Source organism: Cherax quadricarinatus, chromosome 57 (genome assembly GCF_038502225.1).
Source record: "Cherax quadricarinatus isolate ZL_2023a chromosome 57, ASM3850222v1, whole genome shotgun sequence".
NCBI lineage: Eukaryota > Metazoa > Arthropoda > Malacostraca > Decapoda > Parastacidae > Cherax > Cherax quadricarinatus.
The window spans coordinates 9,011,689-9,036,661 of record NC_091348.1 but is presented as its reverse complement, the minus strand read 5'-3'; the positions used below and the strand labels follow the sequence as shown (position 1 = coordinate 9,036,661).

Sequence of the window (24,973 nt, the reverse complement as noted above, 5' to 3'; positions counted from 1 at the left end):
TAATACCTAATCTCACCTCTTTCAAGCCCAATAATTTGTCAGGTATAAGACACTTAATTATAGTTGTAGAATTTCTATTATATTAAAACAAAAACCTCATTAAACTATACTATGCCTACCTAGGTATAACTAAGTATTACAACTATGTTTTCTGGTAAATGCACACTGTACTGGTTATGAAATGCTGTTTCCTCTGCACCATGAAAATTGTGGCAGACATATCATTGTAGGGTTTATATTCACTGAAAGCAATGAAGTCATAAGAGCAATACAGTTTTATGTTATGAAGAATATCTGAAATCTTCAATAATAAAAAAAAGCCTAAGGCCAAATCTTTAAGAATACAAATTATTGTTTTTTTACTCAATGACTTATCATTACCTTAATCATTGGTACTGTTGTTGCTGTTTTTGTTTCCTGGCTTAAAATCTGTCTCAGAGTTAAGTGGCAGGTATGCTAATGTAATTTATTATACTATTATTATATTCATGGGGAAGCACTAAATCATTTGGGGTCATACAGTGCCTGGGTAATGGTAAGTAACTAGTTGATTCAAGAGAGGGGCTAGCTATAAGTACTGTAAATGGTTTGATCCAAAGGAGTAGCTCCAATTCCTTGGATCAAAAGCTCTTTCCTAGCATCCCCTTTTACCTCTAATATATCTGTGACCAGTTTCAAATTTTTTTCTACCCTCACAGACCAGCCTGGAACCAGGCTTTTCCATTCATTGTTTGTTCAACCATACTACTGATGTTAGTGGGTTGCTAGCCCACATATCAATCAGAGCCTGGTTGCTCTGGCTCTTGATGATAGTCACAATCCAGTCTCCTCTTGAAAACTTCAAAACTTGTTCTAGCAATGTTTCTGATATTTGATGTAGCAAGTTAACTCATTTTGGATTGTGAATGTTAACTCTGAAGGGCTAACGTAACTTCCACTTTTCGTTTTGCTAAAATTACTTCATTCAACTTTACCTTGCAGTGCCCAATTTGTTTCTGTGTTTAACCATATAAATTTCCAATAAAAGTTAATTCAATCAAATATTATAAGTGGCAGTTTCAGTTTAATATGGACAAATGGAATAAGAAAACCACAGTGCTTATAATCTAAATAATATAGATCTAATTCAAACAATGAAAAAAAAAAAAAAAAAAAAAGGACAGGAGTTCGGGGTAGCTCAAGTCTCATCTCCATATTACAGAATAGAGTAAATATTTAGTTCAGGTGCTTTGTTTGACCTTATTAAGATAAAAAGCAAAATCTTTCCAACGTGGTTTGTGCAATGGACATGGTTATGTGTTGAGTCTAACCCACCAACCTAACATAACCAAACCTAGATTAAAAGCTAAATTCTAGGATATAGCAAATTGAGTTTATATCTTTTTTTTTTTTTTTTTAATTTTTACCCCATAGGCCTAAAATATACATTTCCATTGCACTATCTACTGAATATTAACTAATATACATACAGTAATAGAAAACAGAGGTTCCTAAACTTAATATTTGCCAAGAATGGACACAGATAACTGGAAAACATATAGTGAAGGATAAGTTAATCCCCTAAAGACCATTCTAATGATGACAGGCTGACAGCACTGAATTTACACTCTTTGGAAAGGCATAGCACTAGAGGGGGAATATGACTGATGTATTAATGGAAAACCTGAATAAATAAAGGCATATAAATAAAATGCTGAAAATGTCTTGCCAAGACAGAACTCACAACAATGAATTCAAATTGAATTAATTTATATTTAGAAAGGATATAGGAAAGCCCTGGTTTGGCAACAGAGTTGTGGATTAGTGGCACAAACTATCAACTTCAGCTACTGAGGTGAGAACTTACATCAGACAGGTACATGAGTGGAACAAGACTGCTCCACTATTCTTCTGATCAAATTACTTATGAATAACCCAGTCAACAGTACTGAAATAATACAAATATTTTAATTGGAGGCCATTCTAGAAATTTTACTTGCTCACTAAATTCATATGACTATAGTGGAAATGTTTCTTTCCTGTAAGTATTAAAAAATGTCAACCCCAGTGAAATTTACCTCTGAAACTTAAATAAAGTTCCACACATATTTATAAAAAAAAATTAATTCTGCATAAAGTGCACAGTTAGCTCTTACTTAGATATGTAAACATTAATTTATCATACAATGAACTAATATAAAGTCAACATGACAATCTCACTATTTAAGGACCCCAATGGAAATAAGTCACTTTTACCTTTTTTGCGTTTATTGTAGGTAAATTACACGTTATGCATGATAATTATACTTATGTAGACCTGTACCTAAATAACCTTCCTTACTTATTTACTGTATCACTTTTAAAGTTCTAATATTCTACTTTTCTAGCATCTAATCAAGTTCCAATGAAGATGTGAACAAAATCATAGTATCAAAAGGCAAAGTGCTCCACCATGACCTACTTGAGGAGTGAAATATCCACGAGAGATAAAGTCTACCTTAGACTCCAACCTTGAGATTGTAGGCCATAATATGCAAAGCAAACCCTGGTGGGCCGAGATCACAGTCACTGTTATATCTGATGGTGTACATTAAGGTTAGAGGTGAGTTAGAGTGTGTGGGAGGGCAGGGAGTGAGGGGAAAGAGGATGGTGGCACCACAGGGAAGGGGAATGTGCCAAGCACAGGGTCACAGTCCTCTGAGTTCGGTCATCACACAGCTGATCCTCAACACAAAAAGACTTCTTCTCACCCTTGTAACAGCGCTTTCATCACTTGAAAATGGTTCTCCAGTATCACTGCTGTGACCAGTAACGTTATAATGAACCCGCCTCACTCACTCGCCCGCTATGGTTCATTCCTATGGAAAAACAAAGAGCAAGAAATTACCAAACGCTTTTGTTTTGTCCTTTCTTCTCTCGATAACAAACAAATCTTCAGGTTCCAACATTATTTTATCCTCTCATGGTGGTCCACTGGCGCTTTGCTCAATATTACCCGTACTAACACTTATTTAAACAAAGCTTAACCAATGCATATTTTTAATGGTGGTTTTATTCAGCAGATTTATTGACAATGTCAAAACAGCAATATGTGACAACAATGGGTCCAAATCCTTGAATTTTTCACACGAGCAACTGCAGGTACAGAAAAGCTGATTATTATGCACACTTTATATGTATTTTTAAAGTTAATTTAATGTTCATTATTACAAGTAGTATTAGTTACGCGCACTTAAAAAATTTACAAAAAATTCAGCTAAGAGAAAGAGCCAAAAAAAATTATAAATTAAGTTTATAACACCATGTTAGGTAGTATTGAGTTGTGGTCAGTCTAAACAGTTCCTTAACTTTTCCTTTCTTACGAGTGCCTCTGATGCTTCCACCTTGTATCTGAGGACTGACAACATACATCGGTAAATATTTCGGTCATCCTTTCTTAGTTTCTTCCTTTGTAAATGCGCTGTGCTAGCTTAGTAATCATACTTAAGTATTATAATTAATGATGACGCTGAAAGTTACCGATCAACATATAAAATGTAATTTCCGAGAGTATTTCTTGTGTACAAATGACGGATGGCATGAATGTCTCCCGTTGCACATGGAATCGAAATTTTTTATTATTATTTCGTATAATATCAAGTAACCGTTTTATTGCCGTTTGTGAAGCATTTATTGAAATATTCTTGCTTCGTCATTGTCATTAGTATTATAAGTTTGATTTGAGCAACATTTGCACCAAGATGATGATATTGACGTTTTCAAGAATATTTAGGAAATCCTATTATTTTATGAAAACTAAGATATATATGGTTAATATAGAATGTATAGAAAAATATGGTTAAAGTGCTGGTGCCCTCAGCTCTCATCTTAAGGGCTCGAGTTCGATCCTGGGACGACCGGAAATGTGCATAATAGCACCGAGTTAGGTCTTTATTTTTTATATTGTACACAAAACTGACACCTCTTAACTTAACAAGACTAAGGTTCTAAATTGCTGTAAAATCATGCAGAGATTCATTGATTATATCCTATAAGGTGGTTGTGAATCTCATTTGCAGTTACAGTTGGGCTTAGGCTGATTGGTCTATAATTTGAAGCTAAGGACCTATCTTCCACTTTGTAAATGGATGTCACATTACTTTGTAAATGGGTGTCACATTTTCCATATTCCAGTTTTAGGGTACCATACTTTTTAGGTTAAAGTAACTTTAATATTTCATAATTTCTTTTTGTCTTTAACAATGTAATTATTTATGGATAAGATAAGATAAGATAAGATTTCGTTCGGATTTTTAACCCCGGAGGGTTAGCCACCCAGGATAACCCAAGAAAGTCAGTGCGTCATCGAGGACTGTCTAACTTATTTCCATTGGGGTCCTTAATCTTGTCCCCCAGGATGCGACCCACACCAGTCGACTAACACCCAGGTACCTATTTTCTGCTAGGTGAACAGGACAACAGGTGTAAGGAAATGTGTCGAAATGTTTCCACCCGCCGGGAATCGAACCCGAGACTGTTCAACTGCCTCCCAGCACACATAAGGGGGATTACCAACAAACCCCTGGCAGTCTTCAAGCTGGCACTGGACAAGCACCTAAAGTCAGTTCCTGATCAGCCGGGCTGTGGCTCGTACGTTGGTTTGCGTGCAGCCAGCAGCAACAGCCGGGTTGATCAGGCGCTGATCCACCAGGAGGCCTGGTCACAGACCGGGCCGCGGGGGCGTTGACCCCCGAAACTCTCTCCAGGTAAACTCCAGGGCCCTCCGTGTGTGTGAAGCGGGAGCTTTAGCCACCAGGCCAGGATATATGTTTGTATCATGTAAAAACAAGAAATGTGTTAAAAGTTATACACATACGTCACTAACAGAAATCTGACCTAAGTTATTAAATAAGTGTGCTTCTGGAACTTCAAAAGTGGTGATTACTGAAGTAGCTGCCAGTTTATTTTAAGTCCTTTCTAAAACTGAATGCAGTTGAACCTCAGTTTTCATTTTTAATTCGTTCCAGAGAGTCTGACGAAAGCCAAATTCAACAAAAACTAAAGCAATATTTCCCATAAGAAATAATGTAAATCTAATTAATCCATTCCAGACACCCAAAAATATTAACAAAAAATACATTTTATAGAGAATAACTATAGTTTTGCATACAGAAAGCAATGGGAAATAAATATAAGGCACTAATTTTAATGTATAAATGAACATTTAAATCAGTTTTACCTTTATTGAAGACTTGTTGGCGTATGGAAGACGGCAAGGAGGTGGGGGAGGAGAGTTTATTGTTTGGAAAGGGAATCCCTTTCCATAAGGACTTCAGGTATCAAGTTCCTATCCAGGGTTACTTCCCTTCCATGTCTTTTAGTGGCACTAGGACCAGCTTGAGAGTCACTGTACCCTTGTCACACAAAAACATCTGTCCAGAGAGGTCTGTTTCTGGCGTCTCTTTAAGATTTACCTAAAATGAGACATGGCATTGTCATGGAACATGTTGCAGACACGGCTTGCAACTTCCTGTACATTCTGGCAAGATCAACCACACATACGCTACTTTCATGCTTTTCTACAGGTTCTTTCTTGAATTCTATCGTGTTTCTCACCTTTATCAAAGGGCTGGCACTCGGAACTTTCTTTGGCCCCATGGTGGCTTATTTAGCAGTAGCATTCAATAAACAAGCACTAAAAACAATTGATTATTACAAAATGTCTCATATGAACATGCAGGGTAATGTTCACTCTACAAGAAACAAAGCCAGACTGACTCAGAATGCACGCGTAGGATGTTTTGTGTGGACGTGCGGACACATTCGGTAAGGCGGACGAAAACGAAGGTGATTAACGAAACTGGGACTATTTTGACGAAAAAAGACGTCGAAAACAAATTTGACGAAAACCAGGGCAAACGAAAACCAAGGTTCCGCTGTATGCTCAATTTAAATTCATTACTGCAAGTTGTGTCGTGGATTTTTCTACATCTTATTTATATCCCCCTTTATTTCTGTTTTTAATTTCTTCACTCCAGTCATCATCCCCTTTTCCCAGGTATATATACTTTTCACCATGTAGATTTAGTTCCTTTTAGTCAATTTTTGTTGGTAAAAATTTTGATGCAGACATGTGAACTTGTGAAAAATGCTATATTTACTGGTATATAGTTTAATTTATAAAATTAATTCAGTACATCTATTACAGGTAAATCATGGCTCCCCGTAAAGGAAAGGTTCAGAAGGAGGAGGTACAGGTTCAACTTGGCCCACAAGTGCTTGATGGTGAGAAAGTATTTGCTGTATGTCACATTTATGCCAGCTACAATGATACATTTGTGCACGTGACTGATCTGTCTGGTCGTGAAACTATTGTCCGCATCACTGGAGGGCAGAAAGTGAAGGCAGATCGTGATGAGTCTTCTCCTTATGCTGCTATGTTGGCTGCTCAGGTAATTAGTTTAATTTTATTGCTCCTGGCTAAGTTATTTATACAGTGGAACCTCAGTACTCGAACTTAATCGATCCAGAAGGCTGTTTGAGTACTAAACAAATTTTTCCCTTGAGGAATAATGTATATTTGATTAATCTGTTTCAGACCCCCCAAAAATACACTTACAGCTACTTTGCAGTGTATTTTCGTATGGTATTTATGATTGTATTCTCGTTTTCTTGGTCTCATTTGATAAAATGAGAGATATATCACAGAAATAGAGATGATTTGAAAGGTTTACAGACTAAAAGTACCTTGAAATTGAGCTCAGAGTAGCAGAAATGTTCGATTTTTGCTGATGCTCAAGAGTAAACAGATCACGTCACGCATCCAGTACACATCAACTGGTGGGTCTAATATGCTTTCACAAATGCGTTATTTTTTATACCATTTTTTCAATAATGCAGTAGTCTGCATAACAGTAAATCTTCTATTTTTTGTGTGAATAAAAATTCAAAATGGAAAGCAAGCTTAATATAAGAGGGGCACAAAGTGGGAGGAGCTATAGGAGAAGGGCGGGACCCAGCAGAAGGAGCATTCAGTATCTGATGAGTCGTCTTGATAGCTGGATGCTAGTGGTGGCACGAATACAATGTTGTGTAATTATGCTAATATTAGTAATTAAGGTCATCTATCACATTTATGCTAACTTGATATCAGAAACGTGATAGATAACCTAGAAGCACAATAAAGACGCCGAAATAAATACAGTAAAAGGCATGTTATATGGAGAAGCGGAGGGGGTGTTTACATCAGGGCAAACCAATTTTCTTGTTGGTTAACTGTTATCACTAATCTCCTTAGGCCCCCATGGTGACTTATTTATATAAATAATATAAAAAACAAAAATGCTAAGAAACGCAAAGTTCAACAGTTTTGGACTGAGCGACAGCTGCAGGGAGACTGGCGCACATTTTCTGGCAGGTTGTGTGTGCTTGTTCGAGTGCTGGGCAAACAGTCGACTACCGAGCTATTTTTTTTACCGAACAAAGTGTTAGAGTACCGAGGTTCCACTGTATAGGTTACATATATACTGTTAGCCGGCATGTATTATCCTGTCTCCTTTTAAACTTCATGGCATATATTATGTAATCTTCAGTCGATACCTTTGTAACGCATGGGAAATGTTCATGAAATTGTGCTTAATGAAAATTAACTTCAAGTAAATGTGGGAAAACTGGGGTCATGTTCAATACACCTCTAGATTTGCCAGATAAGTTTGATGTCATACTATATTCTACTAGGTAAAAATTACACAATTCATCTTGCATTTTGTTTGTCACACTGGAAGAGTGTGGGGAAGATTAATGTTGACCTACTAAGCCGAGTTGGATGCAGTGAGAATTATCAGCTTACATTGTATATTAAGGTACTACTTGTGAACTCCCTAGGAGGGATTAAGAAAAAGGAAAATTGAAAAATTATGGAAAAAAAGTTTTCTTACTGAAAAATAGTGCATAATTCTGGCAACATGTTGATGCAGTCATATTTCTAAGTATGTTTTTCCAAAAATGTAATTATTTTGTTATTGGTGTTATTAAGAGGAAATATTTTTTTTTTTTTTTTTTTTTTTTTTTTTTTTTTTCCAAAAAAAAATTACTATTTTTATGATTGTTTCCGAATATTCTACAATGGCAACTTCTCTGAGGACTAAATTCAAGAGTGCAAAGTGACCTGTGGGCTGTCAACATGAATGGAGGTGTGCAACATGCTAAGGTTTGGCATGCCATGACCATAGACTTTTTCAGAAAACATAATACAGTGGACCCCCGCATAACGATATTAATCCATTCATGAGAGCTCATTGTTGTGCGAAATTATCGTTATGTGAATGAATTTTCCCCATAAGAAATAATGGAAATCAAATTAATCCGTGCAAGACACCCAAAAGTATGAAAAAAAAAAATTTACCACATAAAATATTAAATTTAATACACACAAACTTAAGAAAACATGCACAGTTACATGACACTTACCTTTATTGAAGATGTGGTGATGATTGATGGGATAGGAGGGGAGACTGGATGGTTTTAGTGTTTAGAAGGGGAATCCTCTTCCATTAGGACTTGAGGTGTCAAGTCCTGCTATCTGTTTTTCGTTTATCCACACCAATAACAGTCTCTCAACATCTTCTATCACTTGCGATCTGTTTCGAAAGCACAGTTAAACCTTTGGCAAGAACAGCTTCCTTGATTGCTGTTCTCTTGGACACAATAGAAGCGATGGTTGATTGGGGTTTACTATACAACCTGGCCAGCTTGGAGACACACACTCCACTTTCATACTTAGCAATGATCTCTTTCTTCATCTCCATAGTAATTCTCACCCTTATTCCTGTAGGGTTGGCACTAGAAGCTTTCTTGGGGCCCATGGTCACTTACTTTTCAGGTGAAATCACTATAAAAAGGCTGTAATAATACAAAATGTTCCGATTGTATGCTTGAATGTTACTGCGGAGGCTGGCTTGTAAACAATGCCACTGGCAGAACAATTGAGGCTGGCTCAGGCCGCATGGACGTCTCGGACAAATCGCGTTGAGCGAATTTTTTAGCACTATGCGAGGCAAAATTTTAGTGATAAAATGTTTCGCTATGCGGATTTAACACTATGCGATGCCAACGTTATGCGGGGGTCCACTGTACCTTTTGTGACATGCATAAAGACATTTTATTCATTCTAGAGTATATGTCATGTTCTGTGTTATTAATATTGTTTATTATGTCATATTAGATGAATTATGATAGGTAAACAAGCCGTGGAGTTGATATTAGTGTTATATTGAAGCATATTGTCTTGTCTCCAACAATAAACTCGCCTCCCTCTCCCCTACTCCCAGTCTGCCATACTCCAACAAGTCTTTAATGAAGGTAAGTGTGATGTTAAATGTTCATTTATACATTTTATTAGTGCTTTATATTTATTTGTCATTCTTTTCTGCATGTAAATCTATATTTAAGCTAAAAAAAAAAACATTTTTTTTGTTAATGCTTTTGGGTGCCTGAAATAAATTAATTGGATTTACATTATTTCTTATGGGGAAAATGGTTTCCGTTTTCACCAATCACTCTGGAACGGATTAAATACGAAAACCGAGGGTCCATTGTAATTCGTTCCAGAAGGCTGGTAAAGTGCCAACACTGAACGGATTTGTTCCCATGAGGAATAATGTAAATTAGATTAGTCTGGTTCAGACCCCCAAAAATACACTTACAAAAGCACTTGCAAAAATACACTTACATAATTGTTTAAGTTGGGAGCTGTTCAAAACTCGAGGTACCACTGTACAGTGGAACCTCAGCTTATGAGTGCCCCACAATGCAAGTTTTTCAGGATACAAGTAGTCACTCGGTCGATTTTTTTGTTTCTGGGTACGAGCAAAAATTCAGGATGCGAGCTTCCCCCTCAAAGGAGGTTCCTTGACACTGGTAAGGGGCTCTTGATCTAGGGAATTTTATCTGTGCTCCAGTTCCCTAAATTAAGCCTGAAAACCTTCCATCCCCTCCCGTCCCACAGGCACTGTATAATCCTACGGGTTTAGCACTCCCCTATTATAATTTTTTTTGTGTGTGCGTTACACGTTGGTCACCTCCCACTAAGGCAGGATGACGCAAAAAGAAAGAAAATCCCCAAACACAAAATACTTTCATCGTCATTAAACACTTTCACCTCATTCATACATAATCACTGTCTTTGCAGAGGCGCTCAGATATGACAGTTCAGAAGTCCCTCCAAACTGCCAATATCCCAAACCCCTCCTTTAAAGTTCAGGCATTGTACTTCCCATTACCAGGACTCGAGTCCAGCTAACTGGTTTCCCTGAATCCCTTCAAAATATTACCCTGCTCACACTCCAACAGCTCGTCAGATCCCAAAAACCATTCGTCTCCATTCACTCCTATCTAACACGCTCACACATGCTTGCTGGAAGTTCAAGCCCCTTGCTCACAAAACCTCCTTTACCCTCTCCCTCCAACCTTTTCAAGGACGACCCCTACCCCACCTTTCCCCTATTATAGATTTATATGCTCTCCAAGTCATTCTGCTTTGATCCATTCTCTCTAAATGATAACACCACCTCAACACCCCCCTCTTCAGCCCTCTGACTAATACTTTTAGTAACACCACACCTCCTAGTTTCCACACTCCGAATTCTTTGCATAATATTTACACTACACATTGCCCTTAGACAGGACATCTCCACTGCCTCCAGCTGCCTCCTCACTGCAGCATTTGCAACCCAAGCTTCACACCCATATAAGAGTGTTGGCACCACTATACTTTTGTACATTCCCTTCTTTGCCTTCATGAATAATGTTTTTTTGTCTCCACAGATTCCTCAATGCACCACTCGCCTTTTTTTCTTCATCAATTCTATGGTTAACCTCATCCTTCATAAATCCATCTGCTGATAAGTCGTTTCCCAAATACAGTGGAACCCCGAGTTTTGAACGCATTGACTATTGAAAGCTTTGAGTTTCGACCGCTTTTTTCACACCAATTTTGTCCCAAGTATCAAACGTTCCCTGTGTTTCAAACCACCAACCAGACCTGTCTGCCTGCCCCATGCCTGTGCCCCTCCCCACACAGGCATAATGAGTCGGTCTGGCTTTGTTTCTCAAGTAAGCATTGCATTATATACTAGGCATTTAAAGTGCCCTAGAGCGATAAAATGCATATACAGTACACTCATTATACTTACCTTAAAATATTTGTAGTTTTAATGGTCTTAATATAGGGTGCAAGGTGAATAGTAAGATAGGTAGGTATCAAAGTGTGGTAGGTATGTGACCCCCCCCTCTCCCCCCATGTTTGCAAGTTTTGTAAAGAAATCAGTTGTTGTTGATATCAGCCTGGACACGAATGGTTTTTGTTCACTTTGTCAAGCCGATTGGAAAAACATCTCATATTTATATTGTGTTTATACAGTGGACCCCCAGATTAAGACATCATCGGAATAAGTAACATCTTTGCGTCAAAATATTGGCTCGGTGAACGTCGCTGAACTCGGTATAAGTCATTTGTGTCTGGGCCTGAGCTGCCCAGTGTGCCATTGTTTACCAGCCAGTGACAACTATTCCACGCATTCATACAATACGTTTTATATTATTCCATTCTTTTTAGTGCTTGTAATTGCTAAATAAGCCACCATGGGCCCAAAGAGACCTAGTGCCAGCCATCCCTTTGGGAAAGGGCTGAGAGAGATGGGAGACTGTGCCTTTTTCAGTGATTCCGCAATATGTACAATATTAAAGCAGCAGGAGTCTGTAAAGGCTAGAGCGGCAGCCAGCGATAAAGCGTAGCATTAACTGTAGCAAGTAAGTTAAGCAATTAATCAATAGAAAAGGGACAGCACGAACCTAACTCCTCCAATGTTGTTGGAGTTATATAGGGCGACTGGCAACACCGCCATCTCTACTGCCTCTGCTGCCGCCTTCACCACCACTATACACGGCTTATGTCTCAGTGGCCCTTATAAACCCAACAACAACAACACAGCAACACTTGTGACATAATGATGTATTTTATTCATTCTAGAGTATATATCATCTTTCTTCGTTGTTAATATTGTTTATTATGTCATATTAAATGAATTGTGCTAGATAAATAAGCCCTAGAGCTGATGTTAGTGTCATATTGAAGGACTGTCTTGTCGTGTCTCCCAACACAATTCCTAGCATACGTCAGAAACAGACCTCTCTGGAAAACTTTTAAAAAACAAAGGAGGGAAGTAACCCAGGATAAGGACTTGGTATCTGAAGTCTTTATGGAGTGGGATTTCCCTTCCCAACAATTGTAAACTCTCCATCCTCTCTCCTCCTCCTATCTTCCATACATCACCATGTCTTCAGTAAAGGTATGTGTGATGTTGTTATTGTTTTATTCTTCATGCATCATTGTTTTCTGTGTAAGTAAATGTATATTTATTGTAGAAAACATTTTTTTAATGCTTTTGGGTGTCTGAAACACATTAATTGGATTTCCATTATTTCTTATGGGGAAAATTAATTCGGATTAAGTCAGATTCAGAATAAGACACTTTCTCTGGAATGGATTAATTATGTTATCCAGGGGTCCACTGTTATGTTACGTAGCATGTTTATTATATAATTTTGAAAAAATATCATAGGTGGATTAAGCAAAATGTCCATATTAATGTTTTATACGACAATTAATGTGCCTCAGAGTGATTATTATTATTTTTTTTTTTTTCAAGAAACCAGCTGTATCCTACTGAGGCAGGGTGGCCCAAAAAGAAAAACGAAAGCTTCTCTTTTTAAATTTAGTGATTTATACAGGAGAAGGCATTACTAGTCCCTAGCTCCCTGCATTTTAATCGCCTCTTACAACATGCATGGCTTGCGGAGGAAGAATTCTGTTCCACTTCCCCATGGAGATAGGAAATAAACAAGAACAAGAACTAGAAAGAAAATAGCAGAAAACCCAGAGGGGTGTGTGTGTGTATATATGCTTGTATATGTATGTGTAGTGTGACGTAAGTGTAAGTAGAAGTAGCAAGACGTGCCTGAAATCTTGCATGTTTGAGACAGAAAAAAGGACACCAGCAATCCTACCATCATGTAAAACAATTACAGGCTTTTGTTTTACACTCACTTGGCAGAACGGTAGTACCTCCCTGGGCAGTTGCTCTCTACCAACCTACTGCCTATTACAGTGGTCCCTCAGTAATCGTCCAGCCTGAAAGTCGTCCATTTCGGAAATAGTCCTGTTTTTTCGTCAAAATATTAGCTCGGAAATGGTTCGGTAACTCGCTAATAGTCCTTCGTCCCGGACGCGTACTCACGCTCTGGGCCGCCTCGGCCTTTCCTTCCCAGCCAGTGTGCCATTGTTTACCAGTGAGCGACGGTCCCCTCACACGCTCCAGCGAAATATTTCATAATATTCCATTTATTTTAGTGCTTGCAAGTTATTTAAGTGTTAAATAAGCTACCATGGCTCCAAAGAAAGCTCCTAGTGCCAAGCCTTTGGTAAAGAAGGTGAGAAATACGATTGAATTTAAGAAAAACATCATTGAACAATATGATAGTGGCATACGTGTGGGCGAACTGGCCAGGATGTATAACAAATCCCGTACAACCATATCTTCCATCATGGCCAAGAAAAAGGAAATCAAGGATGCTGTTGTTGCAAAGGGGGTAAATATGCTGACAAAAATGAGATCACCAGTACTCGAAGATGTTGAGAAGTTATTATTGGTGTGGATAAATGAGAAACAATTAGCAGGAGATAGTCTTATGGCGTCGCTTATTTGTGAAAAGGCTAGGCAATTGCATGATGATTTGGTAAAGAAATTGCCTGCAACTAGTGATGTGAGTGAATTTAAGGCCAGCAAAGGCTGGTTTGAGAGATATAAGAAGCGTACTGGCATACACTGTGGTAAGGCATGGTGAGGCTGCCAGTTCGGACCACAAGGCGGCTGAAAAATATGTGCATGAATTCAAGGAGTACATAAACAGTGAAGGACTGAAACCTGAACAAGTGTTCAATTGTGATGAAACAGGCCTCTCTTGGAAGAAAATGCCAAAGAGGACCTACATTACTCAGGAAGAAAAGGCGCTGCCAGGACACAAGCCTATGAAAGACAGGCTGATGCTAATGCTAGTGGGGATTTCAAAGTGAAGCCGTTACTAGTGTACCATTCTGAAAATCTCAGAGTGTTCAAGAAAAACAATGTTGTGAAGAGTAAATTGTGTGTGTTTTGGAAATCTAATAGTAATGCATGGGTCACGAGGGAAATTTTTGTAGAGTGGTTCAATGAAGTGTTTGGCCCTAGTGTGAGGAATTACCTCCTTGAAAAGAAATTGGATCTCAAGTGCCTCCTAGTAATGACCAATGCACCTGCTCATCCTCCAAACTTGGATGACCTCATTCTGAAGGAGTTTGGGTTCATCACAGTAAAGTTCTTGCCCCCGAATACCACTCCTCTCCTCCAGCCCATGGACCAGCAGGTCATTGCAAACTTTAAAAAACCCTACACCAAAGCAATGTTTGAAAGGTGCTTGAATGTGACCTCAGACACTCATTTGACCCTACGAGATTTTTGGAAAGAACATTTCAGTATTCTCCATTGCGTAAGCCTTATAGGTAAGGCTTGGGAGGGAGTGACTACCAGGACTTTGAACTCTGCTTGGAGAAAATTGTGGCCAGATTGCATCCACAAGAGGGATTTTGAAGGGTTTGAGGTGGCCCCTGATAAGCCTATGTCAGTTGTGAACTCTATTGTGGCACTGGGGAGTTCCATGGGGTTGGATGAGAGTTTGGAGGATGCGGAAGAGTTGGTGGAGGACCACAACAAAGAGCTAACCACTGAGGAGCTGCAAGAGCTTCAGCAGGAAGAGCAACAGATCGCAGCTCAGAATCTTGCTGCAGAGGAGGAGGAAGAGAAATGGAGGAAGGTGCCTTCTTCAGAAATTAAGGAGATTTTTGAAATGTGGGGCAGAATGGAAAGATTTATGGAGAAACATCACCCAGAGAAGGATGTTGCAAGACATATCGGCAACTTGTACAGTGACAGAGTCTTGGCCCATTTTAGGGAAGTTTTAAAGAGATGCCAGAAACAGCTCTCTGGACAGTTTTTTTGCAAGACAGGACTCCAGTGACTCTCAAGGTGGTCCTAGTGGCATTAAGAAACAGAGAAGAGAAGTAACCCCAGAAAAGCAATTGGTACCCGAGGTGTTGATGGAAGGGGATTCCCCCTCCAAACAGTACTTCATCCAATCAGTATCCTTCTCCAGTCTTCCATACACAAAGAAGAATCGCCAATAAAGGTAAGTGTTATTCTGTTAATGTTTAATTCACCATGTGCCACTGTATTGTTTATGTACTACATCTATATTTCATATAAAAAAAAATTTGTTTTAATACTTCTGGATGTCAGGAACGGATTAATTGAATTTACATTATTTCTTATGGGGAAAATTTATTCGTAAATCGTCCATTTCGATAATAGTCCCACTTCCAGGAACGGATTATGGACTATTATTGAGGGACCACTGTATTATTATTATTATTATTATTATTATTATTATTATTATTAATATGGCATCTTCATGACTAATAAGACACACTTAATGATTTTAATGTGTTCCTGCATGCCAGCACAGGTGCAAGTTGTGGAGTTTAAAGCCTATTTTCTGCAAGGTATGTAAATGGTGTACATACACCATTTCATTTCTACATTATGGTTTTCTTATGAAAAAGCAATCTAATGCAGTTAGCATTACAAACTCCGTTTTCTTGTACTAACACATCTGAAGGAGGAAAGAATGGGAAGATGTCTTCATAACTAGAGCAAGAATGTCCGCGACTGCATCCTCCCCTGCCACCACATACGTAATGACACATATTTTATTCATTTTAGAGTGTATATCAGGTTTTTATGTTATTTATATTGTTTATGTCATATTAGATGAATTGTGATAGATAAATAAGCCTTCGAGTTGATAATAGTGTCATATAGAAATACTATTTTGTCATGCCTCCTGACAGCAGGAATGAATTTATTGGATTTACATTATTTCTTATGGGAAATACTGCTTCCAGTTTCGAATGTTTCGACCTTTAGAACTAGCTCCTGGAATGGATTAAGCTCGAAACTCGGGGTACCACTGTATCTGAGAACATTCACTTCTTCTATACTCCCTCTCTCCAATGTGATATCCAATTTTTCTTTATCTAAATCATTTGATACCCTCATCACCTTACTCTTATCTGTGTTCACTTTCAACTTTCTACCATTACACACTGTACATACAGTATCTAATTTACTTTTGTTATCTAATCTTTGTTAAATTATTTTCATACATTGCTTTTCTTGCAGGATGTTGCAGAGAAATGTAAATCACTGGGTATCAATTGCTTGCACATCAAAATTCGAGCCACTGGTGGCAACAAGACTAAGACTCCAGGACCAGGTGGGCAGTCTGCATTGCGAGCTTTGGCTCGTGCTGGCATGAAGATTGGTCGCATTGAAGTAAGTATCAATTTGTTACAAAAATTATGTCAATTAAAAAAATTGGATATACAAAGATTTTGGGAAGTACAATGCCTGCACTTTAAAGGAGGGTTTTGGGATATTGGCAGTTTGGAAGGATATGTTGTGTACCTTGATACGTATATGCTTCTAAACTGTTGTATTCTGAGCACCTCTGCAAAAACAGTAATTATGTGTGAGTGAGGTGAAAGTGTTGAATGATGAAAGTATTTTCTTTTTGGGGAATTTTCTTTTTTGGGTCACCCTGCCTCGGTGGGAGACAGCCGACTTGTTGAAAAAAAAAAATTATGGTAAACACACACTCGCCTGTATTCTTGAGAATTTAGGTGTAACCTAAACTTTCGTTATGTGACATCAACACGAGAAAAATGAGGTTACATTCAGGCCAACTTGAAAACTACCCTTCCCAGTTAAATTTTTGTTTTACTGTGCTGGGTAAAAATTTCTACAGTAACTTACCTCCCTCCTAGTTGTTACTTATGGCATTTGATAAGCGGTGGAAAGTTAATGTAGGTCATGTTAGATGTAAGCAAGCAGCTACTTAATCAGCTAACCCATGTTATGAAGTCTGCTGCTTTTAAACCCTTAAACTATGTCCAGTGTACTAATACACAATTGACTAGTGTGCCAAATTTTTCGTACCTTCAGGTCTTGCCATCTGCCAATATTTTTGACCATCACATCTCTGTTTTCTACAATCTCTATGTACCTTTGGAAAAAATCTAAGGCCAGGAGGGTCCACACAGTGGATCATGGTTAACTACGCAGTGTACTAGTACGCCTAACTAGCATAAATAAACAGTGAAATCAGGAGCTGTTCCACTACCAACAAATGGTGTAGAAGTGGCACGAAAATGACTTTATTCCAAATTTATTACAATTTCATATTACCAGTACTATTCAGCCATAGAGTACGCTAAGTTTTAATCCAGGATTTTGTTATAAATGTTTTACAGTGGTCTGGAAGACACATTATGGACACAGTTTATATAACCTAGGATATACCCTCGAACCTAGGTATGTACCATAAATAATGTAGAAAATCCATTATAGTTGGTTTGACTTATTTCCATGTTTTGAGGGGTATTATGCCTTGAAACAACTGTAGTATTATAAATTCCTTGTAGTATATAGTGTTAGAAGATCAAAATATGAGCTTTTGCATACAGCATAATGGATGTGTTCCGGAAGAATCGACCACAGATGTTGTTGGTTGCGGTTTATCAGGGTTTTCAGTGCTGTTTCTGGCATCCTGTGTGTCATTTTCATTCATTAAACATTCAGAACCAAAGAACTCATCCTCAGTTCTGTAATCCTCATTGTTGGGGCTGTCACTGGGGAATAATAGCTGTTGAATTTGCCTGAGAGTGAATCCATTGCATCTTTGCAGCATGGTGACTAATGATATACTAAGACAATGTTCCCACAATGCACTGCTGTTATTCCATTTTTTGTATACATACTGTGCACATTGACTGCACAGACCCTCACTCATATCTAGGCCTACCAGGCTTTTTGCACCAAATTTGAGGCTGCTAGAATTTATGCATAGATCTGCATGAGCAACCATGGTGTCGTCATAGATCTACAGAAGAGACAGTGAAAGGGTTAAGAGATTGTGGTTTATAATTCTTTTGACTTCATAAACCAGTTTGAGTGATTAATTTGCATTATACAAGGAGAGGGAAATATCAGTGGATATTGTGACAGCTACAGTATTTAATATTTATTTTATTATTTTTTTATTAACACATCGGCCGATGTGTTAATATAATATACACGTATACGTATATCAGCCAAGTCCCACCAAAGCAGGGTGGCCCAAAAAAAAGAAAAACTTTCATCATCATTCATTCCATCACTATCTTGCCAGAGGGGTGCTTTGCACTACAGTTTATAAAACTGCAGCATTAACACCCCTCCTTCAGAGTGCAGACACTGTTCTTCCCATCTCCGAGACTCAAGTCTGGCCTGCCGGTTTCCCTGAATCCCTTCATAAATGTTACTTAGCTCACACTCCAACAGCACGTCAAGTATTAAAAACCATTTGTCTCCATTCATTCCTATCAAATACGCTCACGCTGCTTGCTGGAAGTCCAAGCCCCTCACACACACACAGCCTCCTTTACCCCCTCCCTCCAACCTTTCCTAGGCCGACCCCTACCCCGCCTTCAATCCACTACAGATTTATACACTCTCGAAGCCATTCTGTTTTCTTCTATTCTCTCTACATGTCTGTACCACCTCAACAACCTTTCCTCAGCACACCCATATAAGAGTGTTAGTAAAACTCCCCTCTTTGCTTCCAAGGACAGTTCTTTGTCTCCACAGACTAAGTGCACTGCTCACCCTTTTCCCCTCATCAATTCTATGATTCACCTCTAGAGAACAAATGGATTTGTCAGTTAAAAATAGGAGAGGAGAGTTATTAAATGGAGAGTTAGAGGTATTGGGAAAATGGAGGGAATATTTTGAGGAATTGTTAAATGTTGATGAAGATAGGGAAGCTGTGATTTCGTGTATAGGGCAAGGAGGAATAACATCTTGCAGGAGTGAGGAAGAGCCAGTTGTGAGTGTGGAGGAAGTTCGTGAGGCAGTAGGTAAAGTGAAAGGGGGTAAGGCAGCCGGGATTGATGGGATAAAGATAGAAATGTTAAAAGCAGGTGGGGATATAGTTTTGGAGTGGTTGGTGCTATTATTTAATAAATGTATGGAAGAGGGTAAGGTACCTAGGGATTGGCAGAGAGCATGCATAGTTCCTTTGTATAAAGGCAAAGGGGATAAAAGAGAGTGCAAAAATTATAGGGGGATAAGTCTGTTGAGTATACCTGGTAAAGTGTATGGTAGAGTTATTATTGAAAGAATTAAGAGTAAGACGGAGAATAGGATAGCAGATGAACAAGGAGGCTTTAGGAAAGGTAGGGGGTGTGTGGACCAGGTGTTTACAGTGAAACATATAAGTGAACAGTATTTAGATAAGGCTAAAGAGGTCTTTGTGGCATTTATGGATTTGGAAAAGGCGTATGACAGGGTGGATAGGGGGGCAATGTGGCAGATGTTGCAGGTGTATGGTGTAGGAGGTAGGTTACTGAAAGCAGTGAAGAGTTTTTACGAGGATAGTGAGGCTCAAGTTAGAGTATGTAGGAAAGAGGGAAATTATTTCCCAGTAAAAGTAGGCCTTAGACAAGGATGTGTGATGTCACCGTGGTTGTTTAATATATTTATAGATGGGGTTGTAAGAGAAGTGAATGCGAGGGTCTTGGCAAGAGGCGTGGAGTTAAAAGATAAAGAATCACACACAAAGTGGGAGTTGTCACAGTTGCTCTTTGCTGATGACACTGTGCTCTTGGGAGATTCTGAAGAGAAGTTGCAGAGATTGGTGGATGAATTTGGTAGGGTGTGCAAAAGAAGAAAATTAAAGGTGAATACAGGAAAGAGTAAGGTTATGAGGATAACAAAAAGATTAGGTGATGAAAGATTGGATATCAGATTGGAGGGAGAGAGTACGGAGGAGGTGAATGTATTCAGATATTTGGGAGTGGACGTGTCAGCAGATGGGTCTATGAAAGATGAAGTGAATCATAGAATTGATGAGGGGAAAAGGGTGAGTGGTGCACTTAGGAGTCTGTGGAGACAAAGAACTTTGTCCTTGGAGGCAAAGAGGGGAATGTATGAGAGTATAGTTTTACCAACGCTCTTATATGGGTGTGAAGCATGGGTGATGAATGTTGCAGCGAGGAGAAGGCTGGAGGCAGTGGAGATGTCATGTCTGAGGGCAATGTGTGGTGTGAATATAATGCAGAGAATTCGTAGTTTGGAAGTTAGGAGGAGGTGCGGGATTACCAAAACTGTTGTCCAGAGGGCTGAGGAAGGGTTGTTGAGGTGGTTCGGACATGTAGAGAGAATGGAGCGAAACAGAATGACTTCAAGAGTGTATCAGTCTGTAGTGGAAGGAAGGCGGGGTAGGGGTCGGCCTAGGAAAGGTTGGAGGGAGGGGGTAAAGGAGGTTTTGTGTGCGAGGGGCTTGGACTTCCAGCAGGCATGCGTGAGTGTGTTTGATAGGAGTGAATGGAGACAAATGGTTTTTAATACTTGACGTGCTGTTGGAGTGTGAGCAAAGTAACATTTATGAAGGGGTTCAGGGAAACCGGCAGGCCGGACTTGAGTCCTGGAGATGGGAAGTACAGTGCCTGCACTCTGAAGGAGGGGTGTAAATGTTGCAGTTTAAAAACTGTAGTGTAAAGAACCCTTCTGGCAAGACAGTGATGGAGTGAATGATGGTGAAAGTTTTTCTTTTTCGGGCCATCCTGCCTTGGTGGGAATCGGCCAGTGTGATAATAATAAAAAAAAAACCTCTATCTTTCATAGACCCATCTGCTGACACGTCCACTCCCAAATATCTGAATATATTCACCTTCTCCATACTCTCTCCATCCAATCTTTCATCACCTAATCTTTTTGTTATCCTCATAACCTTACTCTTTCCTATATTCACTTTTAATTTTGTTTTTTACATACCCTACCAAATTCATCCACCAACCTTTGCAGCTTCTCTTCAGAATCTCCCAAGAGCACAGTGTCATCAGCAAAAAGCAACTGTGACAACTCCCACTTAACTCCACACCTCTTGCCAAGACCCTCACATTCACGTCTCTTACAACCCCATCTTTGAATATACAGTGGACCCCCGGTTAACGAACTTTTTTCATTCCAGTATTATGTTCAGGTGCCAGTACTGACCGAATTTTTTCCCATAAGGAATATTGTGAAGTAGATTAGTCCATTTCAGACCCCCAAACATACACGTACAAACGCACTTACATAAATACACTTATATAATTGGTCGCATTTGGAGGTGATCGTTAAGCGGGGGTCCACTGTATTGACAACCAAGGTGACATCACACATCCTTGTCTAAGGCATACTTTTACTGGGAAGTAATCTCCCTCTTTCCCACATACTCTAACCTGATCCTCACTATCCTCATAAAAACTCTTCACTGTTTTCAATAGCCTATTTAATATGGTGTATTTACTCTAAAAGTTCGATAAATTTTCAATTTTTAATTATTTTTTCCCTTTGCAGGATGTTACTCCAGTTCCCTCTGACAGTACACGCAGGAAGGGAGGTCGCCGGGGTAGGCGTCTGTAGTTTGATTGCTGTAATAAATTTCATCATTTATAAGTTCTTATCTTCCCTATTACAAGTATTAGAAAGACCCAGCTACCTGTAAACAGATGGGTTTACAAATGTATGTCTAGTACATCATCACAGTGCAGTGGTACCTCGGGATACGAATTTTTTTCATTCCAGAAGGCTGTTCCGAGTGCTGATACCAAACGAATTTGTTCCCATAAAGAATAATGTAAATCAGATTAATCCATTTCGGACCCTCAAAAATACATTTACATAATTGTTCGAGTTGTGAGCTGTTTGTATCCTGAGGTACCACTGTATTTGCATTATATGTTGTACTGCAATAGCTATGTTAACTGAATAAGAATAACTTATTTTAGTAAAATATGTCATCCTGAGCTTAGTCATTTTCCCAGGTACTATAATGTCTCCTATGGGTTTAATGCTGTCCTATGAATGTAATAATAATGGTAGATTTTGTCAATTCAAAGGTCACCAATGACATGCAATTTGCCTTTGTCACTGTTTCTATTGAAAATACTAAACAGTTCTTTTTTTTTTTTTTCCTTGGATCAAACATGAATGCATTACATTCCTCAAATGTTCTGTGACCCCTACATGTTCAGCGCCTCTCTGTGAATAAATTTAAATGCGTTTACAAAGGATCTCTGGTTCGTGTTTTTCAAGTCTTGAAATTTCAAGCTACCATGTGTTACTTTTAATGCTGGTTCTCCATTCAGTGAAAAGAAGATGCCTTTGCTGGTGATGGACTCTTGGTCGAAGTTATTTGAGGGTTCAGTGCTCTTTCCTGAATGTCCATTGAATGTAGTTCCTTGATGAAGGGTTCTCAGTCATAGGAATTGTATTTAGATTCTGTTGCCTTGGATTGAACCTGGTTGCTTTCCATTTACCAGGTGCAATGTGACCACTGTGGGTTTAGTGCTTTCCTCTATATATAATAATGACAGGGAATTTGAGTGATTTCCAAATCAAACAATAAATCTCATTCCCTAGTTGCTGTGCTCCCCTCAACAGGTTAAGCATTTCCCCAGGAATATAATGGTTCTCAAAATCATTCCCTTTCAGTGAGGTTACTTGATGCTGGTGGGAGACTCTTGATGTAAGGAATTGAGCTGGTGCTTCCCTTTCTTGAATTGAACCAAAATGCCTCTTGTTCCCCCAGGTGCTTTATGACCCCTATGGGTTTAGCACTCTGTGAGTAATAAGTGTATGACCCCTATGGGTTTAGTGCTCCCTGTGAATAGTAAGTGTATGACCCTCTGGGTTTAGCACTCCCCCAAGAATGCAATAATCTCTAAATTGTTGCTCTCGCTCGATTTCATTCAAACTGCCTCTTCACTGCAGGTTGTCTTCCCTTCCTATAGTATGTAGTGATATTGAGAATGCTGTTATGTTATGCAAGTGTCCTTTCAAACTCTTGGGCTACCAAAGCAGGGTTACATTTTTTCAGGTTACCTTCTAATGTAATAACTGGCTGACCTCTTGAAGAAGGCCTTACTTTATACTTTAAAAACTACATGCATTTCCTAACGTTTACAGATAACTATTGGGTTGATAATGCCATAGCCATCCACAACCATGATTCCTTAAGGGATTTCATGGTTACAGGCCAGTTTCTTTTAAGTTTTTACTGGAGTTAACGAGTATTTTCCCAGCAGTTATGTACATTTCTCATCACTATCATACACTATGACCATATCTGCCTTGTCATTCATTGTTTCCAACTCCCAAAGTGCATTACAAACTACTGAAAATTTTGACTCTCCTTGTCTCATCGTCCTTTGTACGTATACAACTTGGGCTGTTGCATTTTTAGATTTTTTTTTTTAAGTTCCTTGGACATGACAGTATTCAAGGCCATGAACAAGCAGACTCGGCAACTCAGTCAGCTATTCACGACTTCACTATTTCTTGCTGGGGTATTCTTTTCATGAACTAATTCTCAGTACTGTCAACAATTCCAAAACTGTTGGCAACAACACTGGTCCAGGTTACAATAAAACAAATTGCTTTTATCAAACCACAATTGCAATTCTGCCCATCTTCCCACAACTGTGATTTGGTGAACTTCACTCACAATTACGAATCGGACACACAAAACTTACATGTGGAAAAACGCCTGAGGCCATTGTATAAGAGCTGTTTTGTCACTTCAGCATATCTTAATTAATAGACTGCTCTTTTTATTGGCTAGCACACAGGATTCTCTTCCATCATCTACAGCACCCAAATATACACATCAATTGACACTGAGAGGCTATTTATGGAAATAAATCTTTTTATGCATATTTCAATTTTACATTTGCCCTTGCCCATCACTTCCACTGTCTCCTACCCCTTGCACCCCTTCCCATACCTCCGTATGATCCATACAGGTTCAGCACAAAATGAATATACAGTAATAATTTGTGGCTAACAAATTTAACACTTCCTTTGAATAAAATAAATACCCACAAATATAATATTTACATCCATAATGGTCCAGGATAGACTGAAACCTTTGAAAATATGTCTTACATTTTATGTCCTCTCAAGGGGTCTCTCGATAATAATGAAGGGCTTTCAGTCCAGGTAATTGGAGCTGCCCTTCCTTCAAGGGGATGCCTTGAAGCAGATGAGATTTTGATCCAAGGAATTTGAACTATGTTGAGCCAGATTATTTCTTACTTCCCAGGTGTTGCATGAAACTGGGTTTTATGCTTCCTTGTGAAAATATAGTTTAATGTGAGTTATTTCATCCAGTTTCAAGAGGGTACCTTGATATTAGTTGTGTTCTTGATTCGAGGAAATGGAACTACCAACCCTTTAGGATGAAACCTGATCACCATTTGTAGTGTACCCTATACAGATGAATAAATAATTTTAATACAGATGTGCTTAATGACCCTCACTGGTTTAGTGTTATCGTCCTAAAAATGGCCATAAAAGCCCTCAAGGGAGGTTCCTTGATGCTGGTGAGGGCTCTTGATTTAGATAATTGGATCTATGCTCCTGTAGCTCGATTGCTAGCGCATTCGGCTCTTACACAGGTCCGAGGGTCAGTCTCCAGTGCGACTGGAAAACATGGACAGCAGGTGTCCATGTTCACTTCTGTGAATTAAGCCTGAATACCTTCCATCACCTCCCCCACAGGCGCTGTATAATCCTATGGATTTAGCGCTTCCCCACGATTATAATCATGTCTATGTTCACCCAAAATTGGCCTAATTTGCCTGAAAAGCACTGCATAACAAGCAGTTTTCTATATAGTATGTCATTGATGTCAGCTAGGACTGTGTACCTTGTACATGTAGAAATAAAGATATTATATTCAATAAATTAAGCCTGAATACCTTCCATCTTTGTCCCCTTCC

At 38.9% G+C, this 24,973-nt stretch overlaps 2 protein-coding genes across 2 annotated transcripts in view; one reads left to right on the top strand and one right to left on the bottom strand.

Annotated features, from left to right (window-relative positions):
* Dora (zinc finger SWIM domain-containing dorado) overlaps positions 1 to 3,081 on the bottom strand; it is a 506,090-nt gene extending 503,009 nt beyond the window's left edge. The window contains exon 1 of the mRNA XM_070097330.1: positions 2,730 to 3,081. The gene's annotated coding sequence lies outside the window, so the exon portion shown is untranslated. The remainder of the gene's footprint in view (positions 1 to 2,729) is intronic.
* A 196-nt stretch (positions 3,082 to 3,277) lies between these two features.
* On the top strand, positions 3,278 to 24,490 carry LOC128693466 (small ribosomal subunit protein uS11). The gene is made up of 4 exons (XM_053783152.2): positions 3,278 to 3,392; positions 6,167 to 6,410; positions 16,290 to 16,442; positions 21,549 to 24,490. The coding sequence occupies exons 2-4, from the start codon at positions 6,174 to 6,176 to the stop codon at positions 21,612 to 21,614; spliced, it is 456 nt and encodes a 151-aa protein (XP_053639127.1). The 5' UTR covers positions 3,278 to 3,392; positions 6,167 to 6,173; the 3' UTR covers positions 21,615 to 24,490.
* Positions 24,491 to 24,973: the final 483 nt, after the last annotated feature.